This window comes from Mus caroli, chromosome 4 (assembly GCF_900094665.2).
Source record: "Mus caroli chromosome 4, CAROLI_EIJ_v1.1, whole genome shotgun sequence".
Lineage (NCBI taxonomy): Eukaryota > Metazoa > Chordata > Mammalia > Rodentia > Muridae > Mus > Mus caroli.
The window spans coordinates 102525368-102552687 of NC_034573.1; the positions used below are offsets into that span (position 1 = coordinate 102525368).

A 27320-nucleotide genomic window follows, 5' to 3' on the forward strand; every position below is an offset into this window, starting at 1 on the left:
ATGTAAGTTACATGGCAGCCAGTGGCTTATTTATTTCTATAATTCTAGCATATTCAGTAGTATCTGGCATAGTTTTTGACTAACTAGTAATTCATTGCTATATACTTTTACCTAGGAAATAAGATACCACTTTTTTTTAATTAGTTATTTTCTTCATTTACATTTCAAATGCTATCCCAAAAGTCCCCCATAACCCCCACTCCCCTACACACCCACTCCCACTTCTTGGCCCTGGAGTTCCCCTGTACTGGGGTATAGAAAGTTTGCAATCCCAAGGGGCCTCTCTTCCTAATGATGGCTGACTAGACCATCTTCTGCTACATATGCAGCTAGAGACAAGAGCTCCGGGGTACTGGTTAGTTCATATTGTTGTTCCACCTATAGGGTTGCAGACCCCTTTAGCTCCTTGAGTACTTTCTCTAGCTCCTCCATTGGGGGCCCTATGTTCCATCCAATAGCTGACTGTGAGCATCCACTTCTGTGTTTGCCAGGCACTGGCATCACCTCACAAGAGACAGCTATATCAGGGTCCTTTCAGCAAAATCTTGCTGGCGTATGCGATGGTGTCTGCCTTTGAAGGCTGATTATGGGATGGATCTCCGGGTGCGGCAGTCTCTAGATGGTCCATCCTTTCGTCTCAGCTCCAAACTTTGTCTCTGTAACTCCTTCCATGCGAGTTTTGTTCCCAATTCTAAGAAGAGGCAAAGTGATCACACTTTGGTCTTCATTCTTCTTGAGTTGCATGTGTTTTGCAACTTGTAACTTGGGTATTCTAAGTTTCTGGGTTAATATCTACTTATCAGTGAGTACATATCATGTGAGTTCTTTTGTGATTGGGTTACATCACTCAGGATGATACCCTCCAGGTCCGAATACCGAATGGCTGAGAAGCACCTGAAAAAATGTTCATCATCCTTAATCATCAGGGAAATGCAAATCAAAACAACCCTGAGATTCCACCTCACACCAGTCAGAAGGGCTAAGATCAAAAACTCAGGTGACGGAAGATGCTGGTGAGGATGTGCAGAAAGAGAAACACTCCTCCATTGTTGGTGGGATTGCAAGCTTGTACAACCACTCTAGAAATCAGTCTGGCGGTTCCTCAGAAAATTGGACATAGTACTACCGGAGGACCCAGAAATACTACTACTGGACGGGCATATACCCAGAAGATGCTCCAACTGGTAATAAGGACACATGCTCCACTATGTTCATAGCAGCCTTATTTATAATAGCTAGAAACTGGAAAGAACCCAGATGCCCCTCAACAGAGGAATGGATATGGAAAATATGGTACATTTACACACGGAGTACTACTCAGTTATTAAAAGAATGAATTTATGAAATTCCTAGGCAAATGGATGGACCTGGAGGGCATCATCCTTAGTGAGGTAACCCAAAGATACCACTTTTAAAGCTAGCATATAATGTTAAAAAGTTTTTCTCTTCCATTAATTTAATAACCTTACAAATTATCTTGAACATGGTTCTAATTACAAAATTTTCATACATAATATTTCATTTTTTAAACTATTGGATTAAATTTATCAGTGGAAAAAATCATAAATTAAACCTAGTTAATCTTCTGAGAAACTACTTATCTGACTTAAATTGTAACCCTATTGAGGAAGGGACTGAATCTCCATTACTAGTTTTATATCACCCTTTGCAGGTAAGCAATAATAATTCAGAACTAAGCATATATCCTATGGTAGTTTCTAATGTCATCAGTACTTACCTAGCTTAGAAGTTTTAGTTGAATGATTTTGAAATTTTTTTTATTGTTCTCATTTTACAGCATTAAAATTTTAGGATTAAGTACTTTATATAAGGTCATACAATAGGAAACTCCAAAATAAATTCAACTGCATTGCTTGTAAGATATGTTTCCATTAAATATTCTGCCAGCTTTTTTCATGTTACATGAATATTTGTGTTTATAGTTTACAGATACAATTGTGAAACTTTATGTTTTTTTTGTTTGTTTGTTTTTTGAGACAGGGTTTCTCTGTGTAGCCCTGGCTGTCCAGCACTCACTTTGTAGACCAGGCTGGCCTCGAACTTAGAAATCCACCTGCCACCACCGCCTGGTGAAACTGTATGTTTAAGTCACATTTTAAACAAAGTTTTATTTATTACAACTACCTACTACAGAAATTTGTGAAATTAATGTCTCTCATTATTAGCACAATTGGTTTTAAAAAAATTAAGATAGCTTTTTTCTTAGCATATCCTGCAACCCTACATATGTACAACATCCTCCATTATTAGCATCCTGCATCTGAGTAGTTCATTTGTTACAACTAGGAAGCTATGCTAGTAGGTCATTTTTATGGACCATTATTTGTTTACATAAAGTTTTATAATTTCTTTTGTACATTCCTCTGGTTGGGCAAATTTATAATGAGATGGACTCAGCATTTCTAAAAATCCTCTGTTGTAAATTCTCATCTATTTCAATGATTATTTCAATATTAATAACCCCTGGTTATTAATATTTTGGTTCTAGTTAATCCTCATCAATATTCTTTATTCTTTACAGGGATAAACTCTTTGCTTCATTGATTCTTTGGGTTAATCTCTTTTCATTTAATTAATTTCCTTCCTGATCTTTGATATTTCTTTATATTCTAATGATTTTTGATTGGTTAGATATCTATCCCTCAGTCTGTACAAAATAAATTAAATTGAATATAGGCCTAACGAAGGACTTACTGACCCAATAAGGAGCTGAAAGAGTCAGATGCAGATATTTGCACCTAACCAATGGACAGAAGCTGCTGACCCCTGTGGTTGAATTAGGGAAAAGCTGGAAGAAGCTGAGGAGTAGGGCGACCCTGTAGGAGGACCAGCAGTCTCAATTAACCTGGACCCCTGAGATCTCTCAAACATCAGACCACCAACCAGGCAGCATCCACCAGCTGATATGAGACCCTCATCACATATACAGCAGAGGACTGCTGGGTCTGGGTTCAGTCATAGATGATGCACCTAAATCTCAAGAGACTGGAGGCCTCAGGGAGTTTAGAGGTCTGGTTGGTTGGGGGTTGGGAGATGGGGACATCCTGTGGAGACACAGGGGCGAGGAGGAGGTATGGGATGTGGAACAGTCAGAGGGTGGACTGGGAGGGGAGTAAAATCTGGAGTGTAAATAAATAAATAAATAAATAAAAGATTAAAAAAAAGAAAGGACTTACTGAAAGGATTCTAATAGCTCAAAAATAAAAAAAATCATATATATTTCAACAACCTAATACACAGAAATCCAACAATACTGTCAGTTAAATTGATCAATTAAATGAATAAATGGTTCTCAAAAATGAGTTAGAAATAGCCAAGAAAAACATGGAAAATGCTTGTCATTTTTAGTCATTAAGAGAGTATAAATTAAACATTAACATTCCATTTCACTCCGGACAGAATGGCTATCTTTAAGAGAACAACTAACAATGAAAGCTCAGGAGACTCTTATAAACATGAGTTCAGACCCAATGGATATCTGTATGGAAGTTCTTCAGAAAACTAGATAGAGATCTATACATCTATACCAAGTTTTACCACCCCTGAGTTTACCTCAGAAATACTTGTATTATCTGTATTTACTGTATCATTATTCATAATAGCCAAGTTATAGAAGCAATCAGTATTAGTAATCAGGAAGTAGTAATGATAGTGCACATATGCACAATGAAGGAACAGTTGGAAATGGGGAAAATGGAGGGGGGAGAGGTGCAGATGGTCAAAATAGATGACAAATTTGTATGAAAATGCCTTTATTTCTAATGTACAATGAATATTACTAGGAAAATTTCATAGAAATTACCAGAGGAAAAATCAAGTTAAGGAAGATTTCTAAAGGAACTATATTTTAAGGGAAAATTTATATTTAATAAATTTGTGACACCTAACCCTCAAGAGACTGGAGGCCCTGGGGAGATTAGAGGTCAGGTGGCATAGGTGGTGGGTGGTGGGGACATCCTTGTAGAGACAGGGTGGGGAGGAGGTATGGGATGTGAAAACAATCAGAGGGTGGACCGGAGTGGGGGCATAAAATCTGGAGTGTAAAATAAATAAATAAATGATTAATAAATAAAAAAATTCAATTACAAAAAATAAATTTGTGCTATCATGATATTTGCTCCCTTCCAAATCAATATATCTAAATTATTAAAATGAATTGAGTTCAGCATTCTTTTTCAAAACTGAAGGATATTTGATTAGAAACTCATGTTTTGTTTATTAGAGAAAAATCTCTTACAGACTTTGTTATCTTTTTCTATTGCTCTTGAAATCTAATTTTCCAAAGGCTAAGCCCATAGCTTCTAATTTCATCATCCCTTTAGTGTGTCTCTTTATTTTTGAAACATCACAGCCATGCTTTCTTCTGCCTAATGTGGTGTTAGCCCAGCCTCTGACAGCTCACATGGTGGAAATCAAGCCTTTTCACTGCTGGAAGTAGACTGATTATTTACTTTTTTTATATAAGAATAAATTCTTTCTTTCTTTTTTCTTTTTTAAAGAGCAGATTTTTTAAAAAAAAAATATTGGATATTTTCTTTATTTACATTTCAAATGCTATCCCATTTCCTGATTTCCCCTCTGAGAAAACTCTCCTGCTCTCCCCTCCCCCATCCCCCTGCTCACCAACCCACCTACTCCTGCTTCTTGGTCCTGTCATTCCCCTACACTGGGGTATACAGCCTTCATAGGACAAAGGACCTCTCCTCCCACTGATGTCCAACGAGGCCATCCTCTGCTGCATATGCAGCTGGAGCCACGAGTCCCACCATGTGTGCTCTTTGGTTGGTGGTTTAGTCCCATGGAGCTCTGGGGGGGGGGGGCTGGCTAGTTCATATTGTTGTTCCTCTATGGGGCAGGAAACTCCTTCAGCTCCTTGGGTCCTATCTCTAGCTCCTTCATGGAGGATCGTATGCTCAGTCCAATGGATGATCAAGAAAAAGTTCTTCATGTAGTATTGTTATTTCTCTTAAATATTTGCAATACTAATTGTCCTAGTTAGGGTTTTATTTCTGTGAAGAGACACTATGACTACAGCAACTCTTATAAAAGAAAACATTTCTGCAGGATCTCTCCAATGCTTGGCTGTGGGTCTCTACATCTGTTTCCACCAGTTGCTGAATGAAGCCTCTCTATTGACAATGGGGCTAGGCACCAATCTATAAGTATAGCAGAGTATCATTAAAGAATAATTTCATTGGATTTTTTCCCAGTTGTGTTTGGTCCTATCCCAGGTCTCTGGGCTACACAGCCTCAGGCTCCTTGCCTTCCTGGCAGTATCAGGGGTGAACCTCCCACTCATGGAGTAGGTCTCAAGTTGGGAAGGATTGTCGGAACCAGAGTGGTCCAGGACAGCACAGAAAAACCCCATAGAATCAACTAAATTGGCCACATAGGGGCTCACAGAGACTGAACCTGCCAACCAGGGAGCCTGCATGGGAGTGACCTTGGTCCTTTGCAGATAGGTTACAGTTGTGTAGCCTGGTCTTCTTGTGGGACTCCTAACAGTGGGAGCAGGGGTTGTCTTTGGCTTTGTGCCTGCATTTAGGACTCTTTCTTCCTATTGAGTTTCCTCTTTCAGCCTTAATAGGGAAGGAGGTGCCTAGTATCACTAAAACATGATATGCTGTGACTGTTTGATACCCATGGGAGGCCTGCCCTTTTTTGAAGAGGAAGGGAGAAAGAGTAGGGCATGGTAGGGGGATGGGGGAATGGACTGGAAGGAGAGGAGGGAGGGGAGACTGCAGTCAGGATGTAAAACAAATGAATGAATGAATAAGAAATTAGATAGCTATCTAGATAGATAAGGTAAAGGAAAATATTTAATTTTTCTGGCTTACAGTTTTAGAGATTTAGCCCATTATTGTCATGGCAGGAAGCATGGTGGTGTGCAGGCAGACATGGTGCTGGAGAAGGATCTGAGAGTTCTATACTAGGATCCTCAGGGAGCATGAAGGAAAAGCAATGCTGAGCCTGACATGATCATCTGAGACCTCAAAGTTTGCCAAAGGAAGCATACTTCCTCCAACAAGGCCATGCCTCCTAATGTTGCCACTCTCTAAAGTTTATGAGGGCCATTTCACTTAAACCACCACACTAATTCATCAAAACTTGACGTTCTTTAACACACACACACACACACACACACACACACACACACACACACACACACACAGATCTCTATCTCTATCTCTATCTCTATCTCTATCTCTATCTCTATCTCTATCTCTATCTCTATACCTCTCCTAAGTGAAGATGTTCCAGCACTGCTGCTTTTGAGGTTACCCATGTTCCTGCACCTCACCCATGCATGCTATGAAGGTAAACCCAGAAAACTCATTGGTTCCCAAGGTAAACTTAGGTTTGTTGTTCAGGCTTTGTAAGGAATGGGACAGATGTTATCGTCTGCCCAGGACAAAATGGCTCCATGAATCCCCAATGCATGGTATACCATTTATCTTCATTATTTGGCCTAACTTCATTGGTTATGAAAATTGCTTGGATCTTGAGTTTGATATTTATATGCTTATGACTAATGGCCTATCTTTGAAACCTCCCCAAGAATTATGATAAGGACTTATTTTGTCTCAGCCTTGAATAAAAATGAACACATTTGATTAATGAATTTTTCCAAGTAAATGTAGAGAATTTAATTTCAGCATATATGAAGTTTGTCATTTCTTTAGTTTTATCATCTTTTCTTTCATTGTAATTAATCACCACTGATACATTTGTAAGAGAAACATACTACTCAAAACCTCATTAAGCCTTCCATTTTACTTTTCTCTAACAAAAGTTTGACTTATTCTCCTACTTTATACATATCAGATGTTTATTACCTCTTTACATCTCTATTTTACAACATGCAATCATATATGTATACACACACACATATATATTTATATATAACAATTTTTATATACTTACTTACTCCACATCCCTACCTATGCTCTGACGATATACTAATTTTGTTTATTTCTGGATGTCCAGCACTCAGTGCAGTGCCTAGGACTGAGTACTCAGTGGTTGCTGAGGGAGATCAATGAGATCCACGAGCAATTTTGAAGCACCCACAATTTGCAAAACACTGCTGGAACTCTTTGAATATTGAATCTGGCAAAAATAGATTAGGAATACTAGCCAGATGTTGTTTTTAAGGGTTCTGTTTTTAGGCTCTAAATTAAAAATTCATTTAGAAGTACAGGTCTAATTTGGGAACCAGAATGCAGTTGTAGTTTGACAAGATAACGTAAGTAAATCTTCCAAGGGCTTATCCATCATCACTGCCTTCTGAAAGAGTTCATTCTGTGTGGAAGAACGGTTTCTGAGCCCGTGTGACAGGCAGAAACACCTCAGACTCTTTGCTCTTCTAGCTGGCCTCACTACTTTGTCCGGTTACCACCACATGGCTCCATAGAAGCAGCCTTCTCATTTTCTTTCTGTGATGAATATAGGTGTCTACGTTAATACTAATTAAATTAAAAATATTTCTTTCCATTATGACTAACATACAAGTAGAAAATATTTAAGTTCTTTACTGAAGAGTGAGCTTTAAAAATACAAAATTAACTAGTATGAAATCAAGAAAGTGTAATAGGGTCCTGTGTAAGACCAAAGCATGAAAGTCCTTTATTATCAAACACTAGGGAATTAGATACACATTACTCTTTCAGGGAAAAATGAACCAAGCATTTATTCTGTAAAGTTGTGGGATATTCTAAAATAGAAGTTGTAAAACTTTAGCTTTGATGAATTTGGGCTGACATATAGTCATAACTACTACAAAGTAACCAAGAAAGAATTCAACCTTAGGTCTGTATTTCTTCCAATCATATGATACTCAATATACTGTCTGTACTTGGAGAAACAGGGTATTTCTTATTACATATTTTAGTATATATCGTAACTCTTTACTACATGGTTGGCATTTCAAGGGTGTTAATATTCTTTTACTGAATGACAGATTGATTTACAGCTTATGGACCTTGTATATTACCATTAGTTCTAGGTACCAGATAGGATGTTCACAGGATCTTTAGAGTATATTCAGTATTGAAGCATTCTGTGATTAGTTGTAGCTTAAAAAATAGATCTCTTATTTGTGTTGTAGATGTATATGCTTAGGGAGAATTGAGACATATGCATTTCACAAATTTGTTTGAATTATTGGTATATAATTTGTAAACCTATTTACAGCATCAACAAGTGAATACACAGTTTAAAAAATTCTAGAAAGAAGCTATATAATGGGTGTTACTTCACTGAGATTAAAGTCTCACACAACTAGGTACAGAGGCACATGTATGTAATCCTTGTACTTGTGAGGCTGAGGCAGGAGGATTGAGAATCTAAGGGTAACCTGGGTTATGTAGTTGATAAGAGAACTTGTCTCAGAAATACAGGAAATAGTTAATGTGTTAGCTCACATCTTTAATCCCCGAACTGAAGATACAGAAGCAGATAAATCTCTGAGTTCAAGGCAATCCTGGTTTACAAAGTGAGTTCCAGGCCAGGTCAGACAGGGCTACTTGGTAAGATCCTGTCTTAAAAACAAAAAACAAAACAAAGGCAACAAGAAACAACAAAATAACTAAAACATATATAAATAAAAAATTAGAAAAAAAACCAATCCAAATAAATAACTCTCCTAAAACATTCTCAACCAGAACTTTCAGATATTCTTATTATTATTGATAATTTGTGATTAGTAGGCTGATACTCATCTTTAATGTAGTCTCTAACCAGAATTGTGAATCTCTGGAAATAAGGCATTAAATGACAGACTCTGCAGCTGCACTTCTACACTGAGGTAATTAATTTCCTATTTGAAAGTTTTTTTGTTTTTTATTTTTTTTTTTGGTGTGAGAAATGGAAAACATGATGATGTATATCAGGGTAAATTTTAATTAATAGCCAAGCTTCTTTATTCTGATCAATGAGTTGCGTATAGCCTTTGTGTGGAGTAGTTTCAACATAAAAAGAAAACAAAGTGTGCTTTAGTTACATCCATCAGCGGTATAACCCATCTAAGTGACAACATTCTACACAGCTCTAAAATCTATTTCTAGTTGTCTCAACAGTCCTATTTATCAGTCTGAAATAAGATATAATTACCACATTATCTCGCCAGGTACATGCTACATTTAACAATACAAATCTTTCCTCATCTCCCCAAATATGCTCATAGTTGATTTCTAAATATTCATTTTCTGTGTTGTTATTTTTATAAATCTGAAAAACCAACATCATCAGGGTATATGATAACAATTTTTAAGGTTAGTATTTGTTTCTTTAAAGGTAAACTTTAACTATTTTATTTAAATGTTCTCTCTTAACTTTTTTAAACTAAAAGAAAATCACGTTTTGTATCTATGTTTAGAGAAAAATATGTTGCATAAAATGGTAATGAGGGCGCATTTATATGTAATGGAAGAAAATGCTAGTGTATTCAGTGTTCCCTTCAAGGAAAAGGCATGATCCGTGCCTTCTTCAGGGATGTTAAGTGATCCCCTTTCTTGTCTGGTTCTCCCCTATACTCTACAGAACTTAATCATTTATTCTTTTGATAAATATACATATTTGGTAATATACATGTCTCAACAATGATATCCATGATAGTAATAATAACAATCTACTTACTGAAGGAGAGTTGTATCTAGGTTATTCACACATATTTTCTGTAACTCTCAGGAAAACATTTTAATTTAAGAAAACAGGCCCAGTATGGTTAAATTATGTAACAAAGGTCATACTAAAGCACATATCTGAATTAAGTGATTTCAATTTTTCAAATTTGTGTGCTATTAAAATCCAAAGTCATACTAAAAATTATTAATGCCTTGCCTAAATGTAGAGCAATAATTCAGGGTTGGAATTTGAAAGTCTGTATAAGACACGTTTTAGGCAAAGCATGAATAACTACAGAAGTCAGGAACTCAGAAGTTATTTTATAGCAATGAGAGCTGTTATTTGGAGTTATTTTATACTTCTTTAATTGTCAGTAGTTTTTGTAATTTCATATGCTCGTAAAGTGGTTGAGAGATATTTTCTCATTCATGTTTTGTCTTCTTTTTGTTTTTTCATTAATTAATTTATTTATTCACGTTACATCCCAATATCTATCCCTCCTCCTCCTCCTCCTCCTAGGCTCCCCTCACACCTCCTCCCACATTCCCCCAACTTTTCTCCTCTGAGAAGGGGGTGCCCCCACAGGGTATCACCCCATGATGGCACATCAAGTCACTACAGGACTAGGGACATCCTCTCCCACTGAGGCCAGACAAAGGGGCCCAGTTAGAGGAACAGGATCCACAGTCAGGCAGCAGATTCAGGGACAGCCCCTGCTCCAGTTGTTGGGGGACCTGCATGAAGAGCAAGCTGCACAGCTGTTTCTATTATTCAGGGATTGGTGGTGGTTAGGTCCAACCCATGCCTGTTCTTTGGTTGGTAGCTCAGTCTCTGGGAGCAACCAAGGGTCCATGTTAGTTGAAATTTTTGGTTTTCCTGTGATGTCCCTATCTTCTTCAGGTACCTTAATCCTTCCCCCAACTCTTCCACAAGACTCCCTAGTCCATCTAATATTTGACTGTGGGTTTTCCCATCTGTTCCATTAGCTGCTGGTTGGAACCTCTCAGAGGATTAAGCATAACAGAGTATGATTGATAGTATCAGGGACTGATACTTGCCCATGGGGTGGGACTCAATATGGGGCAATCATTGGTTGGCCATTTGCTCCATCTCTGGTCCATCTTTGTCCCTGCACCTTGTAGGCAGGGCACATTTTGGGTCTAAGTGTTTGTGGCTGGGTTACTGTCCTTAACCTTTTAGGAGTCTTGCCTGACTACAGGAGGTAGCCATTTCAGGCTTCATGTCCCCCATAGCCAGGAGTCTCAGCTAGATACACCTCCATAGACTCCCTCTCTGTGTCCCTCTATCCCTGTCCAAGGTCTCTGGAATGCCCTCAAGACGAGATGCCCTACCCCTAATCACAGCCAATTTCCATTCTCTGCCCTACTTTCCCTAGACCCTGCTCTCCTGATACCCTGCCCCATTCCCCCCATAATCTCCTCTCCCATGCATTTCTCTATCTCCATCCACCTCCAATATCTAATTTATTTCTCCTTCTGAGAAAGATTCAAGCATCCATTCTTGGGCCCTCCTTGTCAATTGGCTTCTTTTGGTCTGTGGATTGTAGCATGGTTATTCTGTACTTTATGGTTAACATCCACTTATAAGTGAATACATACCATGCATGTCCTTTGGGGTCTGGATTAGCTCACTCTGGATGATATTTTCTAGTTCTATCCATTTGTCTGCAGAATTCATAATGTGCTTATTTTAATGTGCTTATGTATATTATCATATTATCTGGGAATACCGATACTTTGACTTCTCCCTTTCCAGTTTGTTTCTCCTTGATCTCTTTTGTTGTCTTATTGTTCCTGGTAGAACTTTAAGTACAAAATAGAAACAGAAGGAACATAGCCAAACTTAACTATGAGGCCACAGTCATTCTGATACCTAAACACCATAGAGACTCAACACAGAAAGAGAATTCCCTCTCAATTCCTGTATGAATGTTGATGTAAAAACACTCAATAAAATTCTCACAAACTGAATACAAGAACACATTACCCCCATGATCAAGTGGGCTTTGAAATTATGAGCAAAATAAATATTTCATTCCTCAAGTTGCTCAAATGTATATTTTGATTAAATTTATATAAAATAACTGAGAAAATAATCAACAATAATGTGGGATTATTATTTCTTATTGTTTATGTCTGTGCCAATTATTACATTTTTGCAGTTTCTTTTTTCTTTATTTGATCTCATTATATCATGCATGTTTATCATAGTAAAATATAAATTTAAAGCACTGGGATCTGGAGAGATGGCTTAGAGATCATGTGGACTGGCTGAATTTCCAGAGGATCTATTACCTCCTTGTGTCATCTTCTTGAACCAAGTCCACATGTATTTTATAGACATACATTCCAAGTTTACATACAAATTAAATACATAAAACTGCAAAGTACTGTTTGTTCATTTGCTAAATTTAAAATAAAATAGTCTATGCTTTCAGCAAGTAACAAAAGTTTTCAACAATAAAATTTAACTCCTAAAAGTCTCTTTAAATTTTTTCACAAATCAAGAAATACTTGCAAGTTATTGACATTTTGCAAAGCATTGCATAATATTTGGGATGGAGAGGCAGAAAGTGTCAGTATAAGGTAGGATATTTGTCACTTTTGATGTGATAGTACATGATTACTAGAGGGAGAAATTTATTGGAAAAATAATTCTGAAATAAAGTTATATACAATGTGCTATATGAACACAGAGGAATTCTGTGTTCTTTATATGGGAATATTCTTTATATGGGAAAGATAAGGCAGAACTTCCTGGGGGAGATAATATTTAATGTACAGCTACAGCCTGAATAGGACTTTCCACAAGAAAAGCAGGGTATGTGTGTATCTAGTCATACATGGATTTAATATAAACGGCACTTTCAAGTACTGACTGACAGGGCAGTTTGATAGTGTTGTTGGTGACATGCATGGTTTTTCTAAAATTATAGTTTCTTTTAAATAAAATTATGAACAAATTAAATGCAAATTTTCTTGAGTTTTATTTTAGCTGTAGTTAGAAAAAATTGTAAAATTCTTTGTATTTGAATGCAAACAGAGATGGGTTATAATCTCACATAATTGCAAATGGACTTATTAAATAAATTAACATCTGGCATTGCATTTGCAGGTCATATAAGATTCTTCTCTTTTTAGTACACCTGTTATTCCTGGCTCCTACAGAGTAGATACCATCAATGTTGGTTTGTTTCATTTAAACAAACTTAAGTGCTACAAGTTTACAAAGTAATCACTGTACATTCTGTTTTCATTAATATCTATTCCACAGAATCTAGACATGCCACAGATGTATTGTGTTCCAGAAGAATGTCTCAGTAAAGTCATCTACAATATTTTTATTTTCAGCACCTTAGAAATGTTATTTATTTTAGATCATTTTGAATGTGCCACTCATGTGTAATATATGTGTGTGTTAAATTATTTTATTATTAAAAATGCTAGCAGTAATCTAAGTCATAGTAAGTTTCTATGTCTTGTTGGTGGATGCTTGGCCTCAGTGGTGATAGCTCCTGAGTGATTATGATCACATGGTGGAGGCTAAAGTTTGTATGGCTCTGCTAGTTTCTTAAGTAAGGCAACTGAAATCTGTTACACTGATCAACTCGTGTTAAGATTTCTCGTCAGATATGGTAGCACTTACCCATAACTTCAGGATGTAAGAGGCTGAGGCATGAGGATTTTGAGACACTCTGGGCTAGGGAGTCAGTATATGACTCAATAAACAAAACAAGAAAGCATGAAACAAAATATCATCATAAGAAAAGATATCTCTGTAGAATGCAGTCTGTTGCTACCATGTTGCCCAGAGTAAAACTCTAAAATTGGAACACAGGTATTAACTGCTGATGCACTAATCTAAATTATTAGTTTTTATTTCAGTGATGTTTATAAGCTTTCTTCAAAGTAGATTCTGACCCAGGCATGGTGGCATATGCCTTTAATCCCAGTACTTTTGGTAGGCAGAGGCAGGTAGATCTCTATGATTTTGAAGCCAGCTTGGTCTACATAGAAATTTCTAGGACAGACAGTTTGAGACCTTGTCAAAACAAAAAACAAAAAACAAAAAACAAAAAACAAAAAACAAAAAACAAAAACAAAAGCAAAACCAAAAAACTCCAAAACAAACAAACAAACAAAACAAAACACAAAACCACAAACCGAACAAAACCAAACCATAATCATAAAGTAGATTCCATCTCAAAAAACCACATCTTTTTCTTATCCTTTAGAAAGAAATCCTCATTTCTACAGATTTTGTCTCACTGGCTGTATTAGGCAAGTCTGGTGGATGCATTTTTACAATTGAGGTGTCTTCTTCCTTTTTAATTCTTAATTAAAAATATGTTGAATGGTTATTCTCATATCTGCTTATTTTCCTATCTGTCTCTGTTTAGTTTTTTTTAAGTAGCATATTTTATTGGGATATATTCATTGTACATAGTATTGGTTTTAATAAGTATATTTTTATACACTTATATCTTGAGAATTATATTTTTGCCCTAGTTTACTATTTTTGTTGCTGTGATAAAACTCTGATCAAAACTGACTTAGGCAGGGAAGTGTTTATTTGGGTTATAGCACACATCTCAGTCTATAATGGGGTGATATTAGAATAGGAACCCACACAGGAACGCAGAGGCAGAATCTGAAGCAAGACTGTGGAAGAACACTTATTTGCTTGCTTCCCATGGCTTGCTCAGCTTACTTTTTATATAACCCAGGACTGCCTGTCCAGTGGTGGCACTCTGCTGAGTAGACAGGGTCTTTCTACATCAATCATCAATCAAGAAAATGCACAGGGACCCCAATGGAAGAGTTAGGGGAAGGACTGAAGGAGCTGAAGGGGCCTTATCTGGCATCAATGGGAGGGGAGGCCCTTGGTCCTGTGAAGGCTTGATGCCCCAGTATAGAGGAAGTCTAGGGTGATGAGGCAGGAGTGGGTAGGTGGGTAGGGGAGCATCCTCATAGAAGCAGGGTAAGGAGGGATGGCATAGGGGGTTTGCAGAGGGAAAACAGGGAAAGGGGATAACATTTGAAATGTAAATAAATAAAATATCCAATAAAAAAGGAAAGTAAAGAAAATACCCCACTTGGCTGCAGGCCAGTCTGATTGAAGCATTTTCTCAGTTGAAGTTTCTTTTTCCTGGACAACTCAGGCTCATGTAAATTTGTAAAAAAAAAAACAGAACAAGTCCCATACACCTTCTCTCTCCTTTCTCACCACTACTATCTCCGGTTAGTTTCCTATATTCTCAACAGTTGAATAGACCATTTTCTTTTCTTTTCTTTTCTTTTCTTTTCTTTTCTTTTCTTTTCTTTTCTTTTCTTTTCTTTTCTTTTCTTTTCTTTTCCTTTCNTTTCCTTTCCTTTCCTTTCCTTTCCTTTCCTTTCCTTTCCTTTCCTTTCCTTTCCTTTCCTTTCCTTTCCTTTCCTTTCCTTTCCTTTCCTTTCCTTTCTTTTCTTTTCTTATCTTTTCTTTCTTCGTCTTCTTCTTCTTCTTCTTTTAACATATTTTCTTTATTTACATTTTAAATGTTATCCTCTTTCCTAGTTTCCCCTCCAAAAATCCCCTATCCCCCCCCCTCACCCTGATCCTCAACCCACCCACTCCCATTCCTGGCCCTGGCATTCCCCTATATTGGGGTATAGAACTTTCACAGGACCTAGGGCCTCTCCTCCCATTGATGAACAATTAGGCCATCCTCTGCTGCATATGCAGCTAGAGCCACAAGTACCACCATGTGTTTTCTTTGATTGGTGTCTTAGTCCCAAGGAGCTCTGGGGGTACTGGTTAGTTCATATTGATGTTCCTCCTATGGGGCTGCAAACTCCTTCAGCTTCTTGGGAACTTTCTCTAGCTCCTTCATTGCAGACCCTGTGCTCACGCCAATGGATGACTGTGAGCATCCACTTCTGTATTAGTCAGGCACTTCAGAGCCTCTCAGGAGACAGCTATATCAGGCTCCTGGTCAGCAAGCTCTTGTTGACATCTGCCATAGTGTCTGGGCTTGGTGGATGTTTATAGGAAGAATCCCCAAGTGGAGCAGTCTCTGGATGGTCATTCCTTCAGTCTCTACTCTGAACTTTGTCTCTGTAACTCCTTCCATGGGTATTTTTTTCCCTATTCTAAGAAGGATTCTGAGCTTCTGGGCTAATATCCACTTATCAGTGAGTGCCTGTCATGTGTGTTCTTTTGTGATTAGGTTATCTCACTTAGGATGATATCCTCCAGATCCATCTATTTGTCTAAAATTTCATAAATCCATTGTTTTTAATAGCTGAGTAGTACTCCATTGTGTAAATGTACCACATTTTCTGTATCTATTCCTCTGTTAAGGGACATCTGGGTTCTTTCCAGCTTCTGGCTATTATAAATAAGGCTGCTATGAACATAATGGAGCAGGTGTCCTTATTACATGTTGGAGTATCTTCTGTGTATATGCCCGGGAGTGTATTGCTGGTTCTTCCGGTAGAACTATGTTCAATTTTCTGAGGAACCAACAAACTGATTTCCAGAGTGGTTGTGCCAGCTTGCAGTCCCACCACCAATGAAGGAGTGTTCCTCTTTCTCCTCATCCTCACCAACATCTGCTGTCACCTTAGTTTTTGATCTTAGCCATTCTGACTGGTGTGAGGTGGAAGCTCAGGATTGTTTTGATTTGCATTTTCCTGATGATTAAGGATGTTGAACGTTTTGTTTAGGTGCTTCTCAGCCATTCAGTATTCCTCAGTTGAGAATTCTTTGTTTAGTTCTGTATCCCATTTTTTAATAGGGTTGTTTGGTTTTCTGGAGTCCAACTTCTTGAGTTATTTATATGTATTAGATATTAGCCTCCTATCTATTTTTAGGTTTGGTAAAGATCTTTTCCCAATCTGTTGGTTTCCATTTTGTCTATTGACAGTGTCCTTTGCCTTACAGAGCTTTGAAATTTTATGAAGTCCCATTTGTTGATTCTTGATCTTACAGCATAAACCATTGCTGTTCTGTTCAGGAGTCTTTCCCCTGTGTCCATGTTTTCGAGGCTCTTCCCCACATTCTCCTCTATAAGTTTCAGTGTCTCTGGTTTTATGTGGAGTTCCTTGATCCATGTAGACTTGGACTTTGTACAAGGAGATAAGAATGGGTCGATTTGCCTTCTTCTATATGCTAACTGCCAGTTGAGCCAGCACCATTTATTGAAGATGCTGTCTTCTTTCCACTGATTGGTTTTAGCGCCTTTGTCAAAGACCTAGAGACCATAGGCATGTGGGTTCATTTCTGGGTCTTCAATTCTATTCCATTGATGGAATAGACCATTTTCTCAATGTTTATATGTTCCACAATTTCCTATTGAATGCTGGAAACCTACTGTAAGACATCAGAAAATTAGATAAACATTATTTTCATTTGGAATTGATTCACCCCTTTCTTTAGGTCCTTTGTGTAAATACTCACTTCAAGTTAATGAGGACTTTAGCTACCTTTCAGCTTTTACTTCTTTCAGTTTGTCTCTGGTTTCAAATTCGTTTAGTGTTACCTTATGTAGACAGAAGATGTTGTCTGGGGAGATAAGAGAATTTTTCCTCAGTGTTTCATTCCACTAATTTTTTCTTAGGCATTGTGACACATAAAAGCTTTTTGTTTTAAAGATTTATTTGTATCACTTTAGTTGTGTGTCCATATGTATCTGTATGTGGCTATGTTCACATTATGTAGTTGTCTGAGGAGGCCAGAGCCATTGGATCCCACTTAGAGTAGGTGGTAGTTAGCTACCTTTTGTGGATGTTGGGAACCAAACTCTGGTCCTCTGTAAGAGCAATACATGCTCTATACTTCTGAGCCATGTCTCTAATCCCATGGAAAGGCTGATATCCGTGTTTCTGCCCATACTATGAAAGTAGTTTACTATTTCTTATTATATTTTGTGTCTGCTACCTTGGTTGAAAGATTAGGACTACTTTCTCCCTGTACTCATATACTCTCAGTTAGATGGATCCATTTACCCTTTTGTTGGGAGGAAGTTCTCATGATCTTATGTACTTTTCCTTTAGTACAAAAATACTTGGTGAGTTTTACTTGATCAAAGACTTTTTTCTTCTATCCTAGGCAAAAAAATATAAGCTAGAATCCTTGGCCCATGACTATTTTTGCCTTTTCTACTTGTGTTGAAGAATTTTCTTTTATTATTTCCTTCCTAAAATGGCTCTCAGTTTTCCACTAAGTTGCTAAGGTTTTTGTTTTTTCCCATTGTACAATTTTGATGCTAACAGTGGTAGAATTTAATAAAATTTCTATAATCCAGAGCCACTGTAGCACAAAGGACATTTTTCTGAACTAGTGTTCTGGTCCTAAACTTTCTCCAAAATATCTGGTAGACGTTAAGGAAGCATCTTTAAGCAGATATGGATTGCTAGTGTGTCTGTGACTCCTACTGATTATATGTTCTTATAGTTCTTGTATCTGATCTTTAATTTTTTTAAAAAAGTATTCTTCTTCTCATTTGTATAGGATATAGTATTTCTTCTTTATAGGTCTTGTAATGGAAAATTCATCTCTTACAGCCCATTTTATATTATCAAGGGCTTGTTTTGTTCGTTTGTTTTTTTAGAGACAAGGTTTCTCTGTATAGCCCTGGCTCTCCTGGAACTCACTTTGTAGACCAGACTGGCCTTGAACTCAGAAATCTTCCTGCCTCTGCCTCCTGAGTGTTTGGATTAGAGGTCTGTGCCACCACACCTGGCTATAAAGGGCTCATTTTTATCTGATACAATATTTTTGCTTGACCTGCAGTCCCAGTTCTGTGGTAGAGCTGACAAAACTATGGTTTTGTGTTTTGCTGGGATTTTTCTTGTTGTCAGTAATGGACAATTCATTTTTCTGTATATTGAATAGAATTAACTTATGATTCTCTCAACTCTTAGATTATTTTTGTAATGGAACATGTAGACCCTGTAGTGGTATTTATAAAGATTGCCTCATTCACATTAAAGAAAAATATTTATGATGGATTACTATAATAGTTATTAATGAGTTGGTCTCCTGCTACTTTGTGGATTCTTCCTTTTCCCATCCTGTATCCTTCCTCAACCCCTTGGTTTCACCCCTTATTATTGGATAGGAGAGAAAGAAGGATAGAGAGGAAGAAGGAAGGGAAAGAGATTCCTGAATAAAGTCAGGAATTTGAAAGGGGGCACATTATCATTAAACTGCTTCCTGCTGATTAGGGAGTTCCTTGGAGTGAGTTTGATTTTTGCTGTCAAGATATCTATTTTTTTTTTCTTACTGTTTCTTCTTTGCACATGACTACTTGACAAGTCATGACCAACAGCAACTGTCACCTACAAAGCAAGAACTCCTCCCTATTTCTCAGGCCTTGGCATTTATATATATTTCTAAAATGTCCCTAGAATTCTAATCATCACACAATCACAGAGACTATCTACACATGTCAAAATCATACCCTGCTAGAGCACAAGGCAAATCACAGTCAGCTGCTTTGGACAGTCCGAAGTAGCCCCAAATTCCACACCTTGAATTGAAACAGAAACATTCTTAAAATATTTCTGTTTTTTTTAAAGAAACCAAAACTCTAAAATTGTCACTACAATTCAGTCTCCTGAACATAGCTTAGATTTCAGTAGCGATGCCAGATAGCTTTAAATCTAAAATAGAACCACCTTGGAAGGTGATTTAACTATTCTATTTCTCATTACTAGAGGTCCCAATGTTAGTGTGTGATAGAGATAAGATTTCAAATTAACTTCAAATTACATCAAATTATTAGATTTCTATTGCAGAATACACTTAGATAATCTGTTCAATATTAGTACTTTCTCTTTGTTTTTTTTTTTGGAATAGGCAATGATACAGGAAATGAGGATGCCATTGGAGGGAATGTGAACAAATACATAGTGCTTCCAAATGGATACTCTGGACAGCCCAAGAAAGGACATCTTACCTTTGATGCTTGCTTTGAAAGTGGTAAGTGTTGTAAAAAGCCTTGTTTTGAGTTTGTCTAAGAAGCCTGTTTTCTCATATTCTAATTCTGTCTGACCAATCATTGTGATTCAGTCCATTTAGTTTTTCACTATAATGGAACATTTTTTTTTTGGAGGAAAGTTAGTTATGAATGAATTTGCATTAACTTGGAAACATTGGATTTCCACTACTCTATAGTATTAAATATGTAATAGTGGTGTTGCTATTTTGAAATAAAACTTACATTGTTTGGCAATAATTCTTTGAATGTCTACTTTATACTCCATGAGTTTAAGACAGTCATGGAAGTTGGTCTTTTGGAAATAGGTTTCTCTGTATACATTTTTTAAAAAAAATGACTAAATGATAGTATAAAATATGTCTATATATATTACCAAGTATAATTTCATATAAACAAAAGTAAAAAATAATCTTACAATTAGGAAACAATATATATTTCTGTTTTTGTTGATCTGTCTCTCTTAAGAAATAGCTCGTTGTCAATTATATGACAGTTCTATGTACGTTGAAGATTTTTAATAGTAAATAAATGGAAATTTGTTTATGATGTATATTTTTTTAATTTTAATTCCACACTGTCTTTGCTTTATATGGCTGATGTACAAGACATTGTAAAAAGAATGGATTATGTGAGCAGAAGTCATTGTTTCTTGATTTTGCTGGACAGAAACTGAGATAAGGCATTCACAGTGTTGTTTCCTACACACATTGTGTGGAGTCATGTGTTTAGTGATTATTCCCTAGCTTCTGGTGATTTGTTATTAAATTTTGTATTTATTGGCTTGTAGAAACACCCCAATTTTGAATTTTATCTTAATATGGTATGGTATTTTCTATGTTTGTATATCCTCACTTTCCACTTTTTATAAAGATGCCAATCATTGTATTATGTGTACTTAAATAATTTCAAACTTGAGTACATTTCTACCAGTAAATTTATATTGTAAGATACTTGGGATAAAGGTTTTAATACGAATATCAATTTTGAGAGGACACAATACACGCAGTGCTTTCTTTTTGTCAAACTTGAATAATGTCCACATAATTAGGAACAGTATTTTCTATATTTCTCAAGCTTGTAATTGTTCCTTTTCCTGGTTTCTACTTGATTACCAAATGTTACTTTCATTACTTTTACCTTATTAAAGGGCCCAATGGCCCTTTACAATAATGCCAATATTGTGAAAGTGGAATTTTTTCTTATTTTACCAATTGAGTGTTTTGATTTAGTTACAACCTGATAAAATACATATTTATTTTAAAGAGTGTCTTTTCCTTGGGAACAATCCAGATTTTTATACCTTACCAGAAGGCTCAGTGTAAGAAATTTTCCAACATGACAACATAATTACTGAATTATTAATACCTGTTTTATAACATGCAGACAATTGGTTGTATCAATTGCATCTGTTGTAATATCCAGAAACAGAAACAGCCTCTCACACATGTTTAATCTGAGTCACTTGTTTCATTTTGGTTATCACATACGTTTAACTGTCATGAGAGAAACAGCAGACAGGGCCCTTTATTTGAATGTGTACATAAAAAACATGGTATGAGGTCTTAGAAATCATATGTAAATTTACAAAAATGTACTTGTTGATTTTCTGGGATCCAGTTCTATGATGTAGATAAACCCCTTGTTCCTGTGAAGGCTTTATGCCCCAGTGTAGGGGAATGCCAGGGCCAGGAAGAGGGAGTAGGTGGGTTAGTGATCAGAGGGAGGGGGAGGGAATAGGGAGTTTTCAGAGAGGAAACCAGCAAAGGGGATAACATTTGAAATGTAAATAAAAAATATCTAATAAAAATAAATAAATAAAATAAAACATATAATAATTCTTCCTAATGGATTCTCTTATATGTGAACAGCATTGCAACAATATATTCCATGAGAGTATAATTTGTAACATCCTTTCCATTAGACTGAGAAATATTGTTAACCATTTATTGGTGAACACAATCCAGCAGCCATTTAAAATAATTTGTTTGGCATATACAGATTTCATATGATCTAGTTTAATTCAAGGATTTATTTAGGCAGTTTAACCCAGCATATAAGATTGGGTTTTCTTCTGGTGAGATCTTGTATTATACGTAGTTGTGTTATAAACTCACTTCCAGGTATGTATAACCTTTTGACATTATGACACAACATTGCCATCTATGAAGTTCATAGTGTTCCACAATGTTCCCTGAGTCTGAGGTGCAGGAATAGTTTGTAGATGTATCTATTGGGACTAGGGTTTTATTGTTTTCTGTTCTCTGAAGTGGTCTCTGTTTATTGCAGAGAAAACTTTTCTTGCTGATAAGGTATAAGGACAAATGTTTATAAATTATTGTTAAAGGTTATAGTGGTTTGTTAATTAGTGGTTGTAGGTTCTTTACAGTAACAGGCATAGTTTCTCTCTTGTTGTATAATTTTAATGTGTTCTTGAATTCTGTTTGCAAGTATTTTGTTGAGAAAAGGTTCCTCTATTTTCATTAAAGACATCCGGCTAGCAGAACTGATAAGACTTGTTATCAATTATCAGACGTGTTGCTGAAATGATCCTCTCTTCGCTATGTGACCATAAGATCAAGGGTAGGATTGGACACTCAGCATCAAGGTGACTGGATGGAGTCAAAACTTTGATCACCACTTGGTTTCTATATACCTACTGGAGGCAGGATACATAAGTGACCCAGTGAGGTCTATTAAGTCTCTGAGGACTGTGGTTAGATCTTCCAGGTTCTAGTAATCTCTGGAATCATTACACTATAGATTCCAGTTCTTCCATTGACTGCTATAACCTCATAAATCATAACTCCAAACCCTCAATGACCCCACTGACCACCAGAACCAAAGCTCCAGTCCTCAAGGGACCATATAAGCACTGTAGCTAACACTTGGGTTATTTGCTGACCTCTGAGTTCACTAGACTGGAGTTCTGGTTTCAGATTTCTGCCCTACACAAGCCAGAGTCATGGTCCTGAGAAGCTGGAGGACACGTCTGGTACTCTCAGGTCTTACAGTATGGAAATCAGCATGGAGGTTCCTCAAAAAGATAGAAATTGAATTACCATATGATCTAACTATACCACTCCTAGTGTATAACCAAAGCATTATATATCCAATTACAAAGATACTTGCTCACCCATGCTGATTGCTGTTCTATTGATAAATGTAGGAAATGGAAACACCTTGGATGCCCAACAACTGATAAATGTATAAAGAAATGTACTTATACATGATGGGATTTCATTCAAGTGTTAAGAAAAATGAGATTATGAAATCTACAGGTACTGCAGTCCTATTTAGAAACTTTCTGCTTGTGCCTGTAAGTTGATACATGCTACTTCATTTTTTATTCTAGCTGATTTAGGGTAGTTGGTCTTCATTCTGGGTACTGTTGATTTCTAGAACTCTTGCATTCTCCTGCAGTCATCTACCTCAATATGCAGTTATATGCTTGTTGCTTTGGCTCTATTTTTAAAATAATAAGTATGTTCTGCGTATGTCTGTCTATTCAGTTATCTTACTTACCTTGATGTTTATCTCTATCTTTATCTGTATGTATGTGTGTATATGTGTATATGTATGTACACACACACACACACACACACACACACACACACACACACGGTTGACACATTCAAACTAACATACCTATTCCTTCACAGAAATAGCCCTTTTATTAGAGCATTTAAATTCTATTCACCAAAGTTCAAGTCTATAATTTTTTTTTGTTAGTGGTATACAATGCAGTGTAGAGTTGTCTTTTACAGTAGTATAGAGGTTCTTCTTTTCCCTCAAAAGATATATGCTCTTCGGTGACCAAGTGTTTTGTTATTTAAGAAGAGAACCTCTTTGGATGTATTTTGAACAGTTTGGTGGGGTTATATTGCAATATTTGTTGTTATTATATTGAATGAGAGGCTAGAGATACACATGTATATGAGAACAATGACCCAGTGAAGGTGGAGACAGAAATTTGATCAATGCAGATATAAGCCAAGGGATTATAAGGACTCATGACAACTATATTGCAGGCAGAATGAATTTATTACAGGAGACCAGAAAATCCATTATCTAGCTATATTTTCCAAAAGGACCCAGAGGAGTTTTCTTTTATGACAGCAATAAAAATATACCAGTAGAATGGACATTAGTATCATTGAGAAATTCATGGATGTCTGTCTTCTGTTGACTAAAACTGGCAATAGAAGTTCTACATGAAATTTATTTCTTGTTTCCAAGGCTCAAAAGACAAAACAGGATTCCTTATGAGCAGTTCTATGTTTTGATAGTTCTTAACCCCTCTACTCCTAATTGTGGTGTCTGATTCGGATTGCTCTCCAATGAATATCATAGGAGAGGGTTAGAATAGACTCTGATGTCTTAGCTAGTACCTTAAATCTTTAGTTCATATCAATGATCTCTTATCACGCTATAATTTTCTCCTAGCCTAGTATCTTCAGAATCTATTTACTGTTATATATCTCCTTTGCTTTTAATGTTACAAATTGGTTAGATCTTACAGACTAGGTAAACGTTTTAAAAATTTAAGTATTTTAAGCTGTTTCCTTATGTAGTAGGAAAGAGCCTTACCTGTTCCAAAACCTGACTCAAATTAATGGTGTGGAAGTATCTCAGGTCCAATTTCTGAATAACACACTACCCAATAAACTAGTGACTTATGGGACTTGAGACATGGCTCTTCAATTAAAAGTGCTGGTTGCTTTTCTAGAGGACCAGGATTCAATTCACAGTACCCGTATGGTGGCTCACAAACCCTTTTAAATCCATTTCTTGAGGATATCATGCTCTCTTCTGCCATTCTTGAGCACCAAGTACTTCTGTGGTGCACAGACCTATGTGCAGGTAAAAAAACCCATACACATTAAATAACATAATAAGCATTTAAAAAGAAAATAGTGTTCTAAAATCCTAATTTTATTTTATCATTGTGTTTGATGAGTCTAGTGTTTAGATGGAACATAGCAGAAGATATGTTGTCTTTGCTTCTCCATGTTTAGGATCCCAGAACTTATCTATTGAAATTAAAATGTTGAGATCTAGGGATATTAGAAGACATAACCTCTCAGATTTCTATCATTTGATATTAAATATCAGTATTATAGCACTGTGTATGTAGTTTATCCCTATGGCTTTAAATCTTCATAAAATGCTGAGTTGGTATAATTGGACTGTTTATACAACACCATTGGAAACCAAATGTGTGTGTGTAAAAGTGAAACAACATTTTTTTCTGTGAGTTATCTTGGAAATCAAGTATGCAAATAAATAATTGCAAGCTCATGACAACTGCCTGATATGTATTAATATTAAACAAGATACGAGCAAAGATAATTCACAGACTTCAGAACATCAGACATATGGGAAAACACATGATTATACTATTAGTTCATTATCAGTGTTTAGACTATAACAATAAAAATACTATAAATTATGTGTATTAAATAATAAACTTTTTTTTACAGATTTAGATGTTAGAAAATCTAAGGTTGAGGCCCCTGGCAGATTCAGTGTCTGCTAGTAGTCTCCATTTTAGTTCTTCAGGGTGTTTTCAACATAGCCTTATAATGTAAGACAAAGGTAAGAGGGCTTGAATGCGAGCACCAATTTTGTTCATAAGTGCTTCATATTTATGGCCTAATAGTTCCTTAAAGACACTGTGCCCTAAGACTGTCATTTTTCAGTATATGACCTTTTGTCAGAGAAATACACAGATATTAAATAAATAATATAGACACTAAGGTAGAAGAGAATGCTATTCGGGCTGGAATACACTATTATGAGCATATTGAATGGTGCACTTGACCTTTCTATGTCATGTTTTTTAGGCTAAGGAAATATAGTACCCTGTTTATCTTGATATTAAGAGCTATTAGATTTATAGAAATATTTTGAGTATTAGTTAATAATTTACACATAGCTTTATATGAAAGGATAACATTACACTTGAAACATTGTGACCTGGATTTCAGTCCTAGCTTTATCTTAATCTTAAACTTTATCTTAAGAATTACTTGATATATTTATTTTAAAATGGAGAAGATTCTTCGCAAAGACTTAAAAAAATGACTAGGTATACTTACCATTTAAAAGTATCTACATGTTTAGTGTTTTCTGTTTTTTCTCTTTTAATTAAAATAGAATTACATTACTTATATATTCAACGTCCTAACCCTCTATCAGATATATAGTTACTAAAGCTTTTCCCCTATTTTATAGGCTGTCTCTTTGCTGAAATAATGGTGTCCTTTGCTATTTCACAAGGTCCCATTTATTAATAACTGGTCTTTTGCATGTACATCTGGCATTTTGTTCAGTCTTTTTCAGTACTTGTAAATTGAAGTGTATTCTATACTTTCTCCTCTACCAGATTTATGTATCTCATGTCTCATGTTGAGTTCTTTTATCCATATGGAGTTGAGTTTTGTATGAGGTGAAAGATAAGGACATAGTTTCATCACATTTTGAGATTTCATCTTATCTCAGTAACAATATCTAATATAAAGAAATGACAATATAAGTGGTATGGATCTGGGAAGAGGAGAACACTTAATCACTGTTTGTAGGCTTACAACTAGTGTAGCCACTGTGGAAATCAGTATGATCATTCTTCAAAAAGCTACAAATGGAGTTACCATATGATCGAGCTGTACAACTCTTGGACATCTGTACCTATACGTGTTCATTGAAAAATAGGTAAGAAATATATGTCCATAAATTGATGAATGTATAATGAAAACATAGTGCATTCAGGGGATAGAACATTATTCAGCTGTTCAGAATAATGAAAATATAAAATCTGCAAGTAAATGAATGGGACTGTAAATAATCATGGGTGAGAAAACCCAAACCTAGAAAGAAAAATGTCATATGAATCTTTAGTTATGTATCCTTAAATTGAAATATTAATGGAAATAAGGAAAGTCAGGAGGGCTATGGAGGAGCATTTCAGGAGAGAGGGGTTGAACACAGTAGTATAGAAAGGAAGGAGGAGTGATGGAGCCAGAAGGGTTAAGTGTGGTGGAGAAGGGGTAGGACAGGAAAGGATAAGGAACAGAAGACCTGGGAGAGTTGCATGGAACCCTTCTATTCTAGAAGCCTTTACTGTATATTTATGTTTATTTCATATATTTGTAATAACATTCATATTTATATAAAAAGAGTTTAAATGTGGGGGAGCAGTGCCCCTCATAGTCACCAAGTGCCATTAAATAAAACCTCAAGGAATCCCTTATCTCTTGGAGTTGTTGAACAGTGGAGACTCAGAGACTCCCGAACATTATAGAATATTGGCATTCATTTTGGTTACCCTCCAAAGCTTGATGGTGAAACCTTATTTCTGAGGACACAACCTACTTGAATCCTAAAACATGGAGAATTTAAGGTGATATAGACTTAATCTCTACTGGCTAGCTTTCATAGTGTCAGAAAGTTCTATTCATTTTACTCCTTATCACAGAAATGAGATGAGTATCTTATTTACAAAGGGAGGGGCTTTAAACTTAAATATTTGTTATTATTTGAGATTTGCATACTATATAATTTGATTATATTCACCCCCAACTCCTCTAAGATTTGTTCTCTCCCTTATCCAAACATCTTAACACTCTTTCTCTCTCTCTCTCTCTCTCTCTCTCTCTCTCTCTCTCTCTCT

The 27320-nt window shown here is 36.2% G+C and overlaps 1 protein-coding gene across 3 annotated transcripts in view; it reads left to right on the forward strand.

Annotated features, from left to right (window-relative positions):
* Agbl4 (ATP/GTP binding protein like 4) overlaps positions 1-27320 on the forward strand; it is a 1132428-nt gene that overhangs the window by 49912 nt on the left and 1055196 nt on the right. For all 3 annotated transcript variants that reach the window (XM_029476352.1, XM_021161010.1, XM_021161009.1), the window contains exon 2: positions 19510-19632. In XM_029476352.1, the coding sequence (XP_029332212.1) occupies positions 19510-19632 (123 nt within the window). The remainder of the gene's footprint in view (positions 1-19509; positions 19633-27320) is intronic.